At 38.5% G+C, this 8,052-nt stretch overlaps 1 protein-coding gene across 2 annotated transcripts in view; it reads right to left on the bottom strand.

Moving 5' to 3' along the window:
- Positions 1-288: 288 nt before the first annotated feature.
- Positions 289-8,052, bottom strand: part of hipk3a (homeodomain interacting protein kinase 3a) — a 148,074-nt gene continuing 140,310 nt past the window's right edge. For both annotated transcript variants that reach the window (XM_060928286.1, XM_060928287.1), the window contains exon 16: positions 289-5,782. In XM_060928286.1, the coding sequence (XP_060784269.1) occupies positions 5,372-5,782 (411 nt within the window). In that variant the 3' untranslated portion in view covers positions 289-5,371. The remainder of the gene's footprint in view (positions 5,783-8,052) is intronic.

Genomic DNA, 8,052 nt, shown 5'->3' with positions numbered 1-8,052 from the left:
CTACACTTGAAAAATCTGAAAGGCAGTCTAGCTTTAAAAATATTCCATGAAATATACAAGTTGTGGAATAAATTAAGCCTGCAAATGGGTCGATACCAAAGCATTAAATAGAGCAATATAATAAAATATTTGGTCATAGAGAGCGATGCAGATGTGTCTGCATTCACTAAAACTTATTTTACAATGTTCGTGCTCAACCAAGTTAAATCACAGAAGGAAAACGTACTTGGACAGAAACGAAGCATTTAAATTTAAAAAGCACACAAATAAACAGACACGAAGACAAACTGCCTGCAGCAATATATATTTTAATTCAAAGTGAATTTTGACAATACACCATAATTTCTTTAATTTGACACTCACCAAATAGTCACCAGGAAAACCCGCTTTTTGTGACAAAGTACATAAGGCTTGGTCACATAGAAATCACTGAGAACCAGAGAAATAACGAGCGAAAACTGTAAGAGACATTACACACTTTAAAAAAAAAAAAAGTTCCCAGTCCTCATATACTGAATATTGCACAGTGCAATGGCTACATGGCAAACTAATGTAGCGTCAAGAAGAAATCAGAAGCAAAAACGAATTAGAAAGCCACAAAAAACTACATGTATTAAAACAGTAACAGTTCAGATTTAGTAAATCAAGTCCACTTAACTCTGCAGTCTAAATCTAATCTCTGATAACTTGCAGTGAGATTTAACTTCCACTAAAATATAATCTACAGGAAACAGCAACAAAAAGAAGGTTAATAGCTCTAAAGCAATCAAACCCAAACATTAGGACAGAAACTGGTACACAGTAGCACATGTGACAAACACCAAGACCCTGAATTTCTGTACACACGTCTGTAAAAGGAAAAAAAACCCCAAAATCAATCAAAAGAGAACACGGTAAAATAAAAACAAGCCAAATACAATAGTTTGGTATGATGGGAGTACTTTACGAGTTTGAATGTGATTAGTAAAAAAAAGTGTTCGGTGTATGTGTGCGGCAGTGTGTGTACACGCGTGCAATCTGGGAAAACCTTTCAGACGTTGTTGCCAAAAATGCTCAACCTGGTTTGAAGATTTTTTTCTCCCCTCGTACAAATACTCTGAATTTCTAGTTTAAGATCAACATATGGAACTTTTTTTTTCTTTTACTTTCAGCTCGCCTTGGTGATGCAAAAGGAGGCAGTGAACGAAACACGGTGGTGAAAAACAGTCCGTCTGCTTCAACTTGACAAACTAAGTGCGATTTCCTGACACAGTGAAAACGTCAAGACTGGATCCAACTCCAGAAGCAGAGAGAGGGCTGATCCAGGAACAGCTTCGACGCACAGTTTTAAAAGGCTAACAAAAGCGACATTAACAAGACACGGAGTCAAAAAGAAATCGTAAAAATCAGCGAGCGTGCGAGAAGAGATCAGAGACGGCCGTGAAGTTTGCGTCGAAACCTCACAGAGATGAACAGATGATAAAGTGAGAACTCCAATCCTGTTGAACTCGAGTTTGCCAGGAGCTCTGTTCATCAACCAGGCTCGAAGTGTAAAGGAACTTTCAGTGCAACTGGAATGAAATCTTTCGATGTGATTTCGAAGGAACGTGTTCCAGTTCAAGAGCGAATTTCAGAACAAAATGTCAAGACGATGACCATGTGAAAGGTTTTCCCAGACTGCCACACATTCACGCAATTTTAATTCTCCAGTTGGGTTTTTGGTCGATTGTGCCTAAATGCAGATTTAAAACTAAAAGTCTGATTGATATAATGCATAATATCCATATCCATGAGTGTATACTTGTCTCTAGTGCTACATGTTGTGTATAAAAGTGAAATGATGGGTTGTTTTTTTTCCCCCGTGGCTCTGCAGCCACACTTTTTTGGACCAAAAAGTAAGTCTAAGTAAATTAAAGCAAACAATGTGCACATTGGTATGAACTTTGTGTCCCCTTGAAGAGCGTTTAAAAAAAAAAAATGGCAGGACGAGGTGGTAAACTGCAGGATGATGCTTATCCAAGCTTATTCCAAATCACAGTGTACTTATGTAAAGCTTCGATATGGGACAGAGGACCACGTCAGCGGAACAGTAATGATCCCTGATAGCATTTTGTTATTGGATTTCTATAGTTGGATATTAGCTTAAAAGAAAAAAAAAGAAACACACACAAGCAAACACGTCAAATGAAATGTACGTTTTTAAAATGGAAAAAAAAAAATCTCATGTGAAGACATCACTGCATTGCATGTTTGGCATGTGACTGCCAAGTGACACGAACACTACCACTATAGCGAAGGGGAAAGAAGAAAAAATATAAAATTAAACCCCACACACATACACACACAGGGAAACCAGTGCATAACTAGATTTTCAACACTAAGAGGTCCAAAAGAGCAAAGAACACACGCAAGACAAGATAAAACACTTTAACTGACCTCGCAAGCGAGAATAAGAGAGATCTGGGTCGCTGTGTGTGTGTAAGCGTGTGCACAGGACATAAAGGTCTGAAGCACATCTGAAAGGCACTAGTTTAGCGCTGCTCCTTCGACAGAGCAGAATACGAGTACATGATGATTTCCACACCAACACCATGAGGAAAAATGGCCGCCGGAACGAACCATGCATCCGGGGATTCATCCATACTGACAACGCAATCGTCACATTAGCCGAATAAGTACATCAGGCATAATCTAGAATAAACACGGACCGACTGAAATCGTATCCAAAGTAAATGCTCAAGACTTGCGAAATACATGCTGATTAACAATAAGCACTGCAATCGATTATAAACAAGCGACACTCCTTCCTCAATTCTGTGCAAGTCATAAACCGGAATAATGCACGATTTCAAAGCGGCGCGTTTGTCTCCATCTTAAAATCGAGTCAATAAACACATCCACAAAACAAAAATAATAAGAGTTAAATCTATCCTGCAAGCTATGCCTTATCGAGATACTAATATATACCTAAACGTACTCTGATATACACCAATATGCATCTCATATGCAATGATGAGCCCCAAGATTACCATTAACACTACAGATAATACACGGATGCAAACGAAAGGATTAAAGAAATCAAACAGGAAAAAAAAAAAAAACCCACCCCAAAAACACAACAAACCAAAACTTCCATCAATCGCAATACAGTAGTTACAATGACACTTCAAACAGAAAAGCAAAATATACATAGGCGTTAAAACGGGTTCGATGCCGCTCAGTAGAGTAAAACCAAAAGAAAAACCTCACGTCTATCTTAAGGTCGTCGAGATACAAGTACAAAAAAATTAAAAAAAAAATGAGAAAGCTAAGAACAAAGTTAATCACTTTACCCTCACAGCTATGACGAAGTGGCGATCAGTGAATAGCAGCTTATCTATGGTACATTCAAGGATAAATGAAATCATTAAACTTGCCAAATTTAAAAAAAAAAAAAAAAAAAAAAGCTAAACATCAACCTCAACCTTTACACAGAGTACATTTCATTTATTTATTTTTCTCTAGAGTAATATCTGAGGTCTAGGCTAGAACAGTAGCTACGTCGCTTAAGAAATCAATTACTGTCTTTGGTGTAGCGAAAGCATCTTTAATAATATAATGATAGCAAAGGAAAAAAAAAAAACTTCTGAATAAAAACAAAGATCAATCAATCAAAAGAAATCATTTCTCCCTGACGGAATGTATCAAATTAAAAAAAAAAAAAAAACAGCCAGCATTGACAAAGCTCGATGGTACGGTACGGTACGGCGCGGACGAGCGGAAACGGATCTCGTCACGTGCTTATAGATTTGCGGGGATTGCACACGACCAACTCGCACCTCAGGAAAGCACTAAATACTCCGACGACGACAAATCAGATCGATAGTTAAATACTGAAATCTCTGCACAAGCTAACAGGAAACCACGTCAAATGATTTAAAGAGCTATCTGCAGGTTAATGCCAAAAAAAAAAACAAACCCACATCTAGTTCTAAAAAATTAGAATAGTGAATTAAAAAAAAATAAAAAATAAACCACGCAAACACACCTAGAAATGGATTGTATTGCAGTTGTGTTAAACAGTGTAAATACTGTTAGTATTATGTAAAAGAAGAGCAACTGATTATCAAAGAGGAAATGAAATCAAAACTGTACATAGTTCATTCAGCGAGAACACTTTGCTACAGCGAAAACGTGCCCCACGATCCCCCCAAAAAAAAAAAAAACACGACAATCACATCACAATCAGTGATTCCCCCAGACACAGGGTGCTTTAAATTAAAAGCGTCAGAGAGGAAAAGATCGAAAAAAAAAAAACGAGCAGGTCAATATCAAAACCTCCCTCGCAGACTCAACAGCAACAGAAAAAACCCCAGACAGAAACCTTCTCCATAGTGACCGAAAAGGGAATTTTCTGCCTACTCTACCTTTTACTAGGTAGGTCTTGTCAAAACAATGCGTTACAAAAAAAATTAATACAGCAGGAGTGGAAGAGGGATGAAGAAATGCATAACGGTTACAGCCTCAACCTCAACATTTCAACAACAAGCACGACCGCAATTTCATGAAGGCGGGAGGGAAAAAAAAAAGAATTGAGAACACACAATGTAATTCGTCATTCCTAATCCACTTTGCATAAGGGATGCGATTAACACAATATTGATGTACAGATCGCACTGTGACTCAATAAGAGAACAAAGCCACCTTTTTTTTCTCAAGTGCTGCAGTCCTGTTGCAGTCATGCAAATGCAAGAGTGTCATGTCACACCCTGCACAGACATGGGTTTTTTTTTTTTTAATAAGGCACTTTAATGGAGGGATCAGGTTGTACTCCAAAAAAAAAAAACCACACGAAGTGAATTCTGAGTCTTGTGTTTCCTCCATGCAGAATGTAGTAACCTTAAAACATGGGATGTTCTGCAGGAGTTAACACTGGGAACGAAGTGGGAGGAGTCTGTTACAAAAATACAGATGTGTAACACCAACAGGAGGGAGTCGCTCTGACACTTGTAAGCCCTCACTCTCTCTCTCTCTCTCTCTCACACACACACACACACACACACACACCCTACCACCAGACGGGGATGGCTTCACCAAGTCACATTTAGAAGGCAATATAGAAAAATAGCTATATATAGAGAGACAATATCCCATCATGTCCCTGGATACAGGAAAGGATTTAATGACTCGAGATGAGTCGAGGTGAGGTGAGGTGAGGGTGTGTGTGGGCTATTCTTTTCAATATCAAATGTGCAAAAGGCATGAAAAGTGAATTTCATATTAATTCATATACCATTTTTTTTTCTTCCATCCATGATATCTATTTCGAATGCATTAAACTCCATGATTTTTGGAGATAAGTGTTAGAGCAGTAAGGGCCCCTGGGGTTGATGTGCATGCCTGGGCGTGCGTGTCAGATGTAGGGGTACTGGGGCAGTTTGGTGGGGCTGAGTGGGAAGCCTGTGTAGGCGGGCGACGTGACGTACGAGTGCGGCGTGAACAGGGCTTTGAAGGCGGCCGGCGGGTGCAGTGTGGGCGAGGGAAGCAGGCGTGGGTCGATGCCCATGCTGATGCCCTGAGGCACCAGACTGTAGGCAGGTTGCAACACGGGCCTTGGGGAGGGCAGCAGGTGGGTGACGGGGGCGGAAGGAGGGTAGGAGAGAAGGGCGGGAGGGGCTGGAGGAGGAGGAGCCTGGGCCGAGTGGGTGGGGCTGGCGTGAGGGAAGGTGTGGCCGTGCACCGTGGGAGGGATGAAGGCCTGCGGACGGCGAGGCTGGGTGTAGTTGCCGTTCCATTCGTTGTGACAGGAGCTGTAGTGCTGGACCTGAGAGGACATGACATGACGGACGCAGTTAAAAACTGGAAGAGTTCAAAGTTAAATAACCAAAATCAGATATACAGATTTTATACAGATATATTGAGTATTTTCCTGTAATTATAATAATCAATAACAGAAACAAGATCCTTCCTTCACTTTCCCTTCAAGCTAATAAGACCAAAATGTGCAGCTTTTATCCAGGAAGCCACAACACCCCCCCCCCGTCCAAGTCTTAAACTGGTGAGAAAACTAACACCTTCTGTCCAATCAGGTTCGAGAACCCAACAGGGCAGCGAATGTGCAGAGTTAAAACAATCGTTCAAATTCTATAAACCCTGAAAAAGTCCAGTTTTTTTCTCTGTAGGTTTGCAATGCGAACATTGAGGTCATTCTACACCCAGGACCACTGATGCACAGTGATCTTGACAACAGAACAAACCTCGACTCCAAGAACAGATGAGAAATGATGGGTGACAAAAACAGACTAAATCGTAAATAGGTTCGGAAAGAGGAGATGTGCAATAATTAGCAATTAGCACAAGTCTACCCAAGATTATAGATTCAGTGATGTGTCTTTATTGACCGAGTTAGGTCGGGGTGGACGGGAAAACATTTGGCTTGAGGTCATGCTCTACAAATGACCAAGAGCCAAATATTTTCTCGTCCAGCCTGACCGAACTCTGTCAATAAGCATTTTATCAGATGACCTTTTTTAACTAACATACACAATGGAAAATAATGAACGGTGACTTCCCTGCGCTTTTTAAAAAGTCTTCGTCTTTCAGTACGTTTATCTGACTGTTGTGGTTGTCAAGGTAGCGTTGAATACTTCACGAAAAGGAAGACAAAGTGTCAGGTTCGTCGTCTAAATTTCACTTTTTCTTCACTTGTACATTTTTATTTATATATTTATATATATATATATATATATATATATATATATATATGAGTGATTCCACGCTTATGGGTACTGAAATGGGGACATGAAGTTATTTTTAAAAATTCACCTAAAACCATTTCTTTTTTTTACCATCAGGTCACAAAACATGTAATCTTTAATGAATGATATGTTAAAAAATAACTTTAATTTTCTGAGATGTAATAAAAACATTTATATGCCAAAGTCAGAACGTAACAGAAGTGTTGTGGACATATATATTCTCAATTTTAACAATGTAGAATTACTTTTTGAAACATAGGAAGGTGATGTTTTAGCAAATATAATTAATAAACATGTGTAGTAGAATAAACATACACATTCTTTCAATAAGATTAACATGGTATATAGCTAGATTGTAATTAATTTGTAACAGACGCGAGATGGACAATCGTAACAGAAGTAATGTAACAGACATCATTTTGGAACTCATAGGCTTGACTTTGGCATATAAATATGTTTTTATTACATCTCAGAAAATTAAAGTTATCTTTTAACATATCATTCATTAAAGATTACATGTTTTGTGACCTGATGGTAAAAAAAGAAATGGTTTTAGGTGAATTTTTAAAAATAAGTTCATGTCCCCATTTCAGTACCCATAAGCATGGAATCACTCATATATATATATATATATATATATATATATATATATATATATATATATATCACACACACACCCCCCCCCCCCGCTCAAAAGTTTGGGGTCACCCAGACAATTTTGTGTTTTCCATGAAAAGTCACACTTTTATTTCCCACCATAAGTTGTAAAATGAATAGAAAATATAGTCAAGACATTTTTCTGGCCATTTTGAGCATTTAATCGACCCCACAAATGTGATGCTCCAGAAACTCAATCTGCTCAAAGGAAGGTCAGTTTTATAGCTTCTCTAAAGAGCTCAACTGTTTTCAGCTGTGCTAACATGATTGTACAAGGGTTTTCTAATCATCCATTAGCCTTCTGAGGCAATGAGCAAACACATTGTACCATTAGAACACTGGAGTGAGAGTTGCTGGAAATGGGCCTCTATACACCTATGGAGATATTGCACCAAAAACCAGACATTTGCAGCTAAAATAGTCATTTACCACATTAGCAATGTATAGAGTGGATTTCTGATTAGTTTAAAGTGATCTTCATTGAAAAGAACAGTGCTTTTCTTTCAAAAATAAGGACATTTCAAAGTGACCCCAAACTTTTGAACGGTAGTATATATATACACATAAAAATAAAAGCAAGCAATTGATGTCTCCTTCCTCCTGAACTTCAGCAAGAAATCTTTTGAAAATATTCATGTCGTACTTAGTTTTTTTTTTTTTAAATGGCGTTTTCTTGTTG

Source organism: Neoarius graeffei, chromosome 8, assembly GCF_027579695.1.
Source record: "Neoarius graeffei isolate fNeoGra1 chromosome 8, fNeoGra1.pri, whole genome shotgun sequence".
NCBI lineage: Eukaryota > Metazoa > Chordata > Actinopteri > Siluriformes > Ariidae > Neoarius > Neoarius graeffei.
This window is presented reverse-complemented; position numbering and strand designations above follow the sequence as displayed.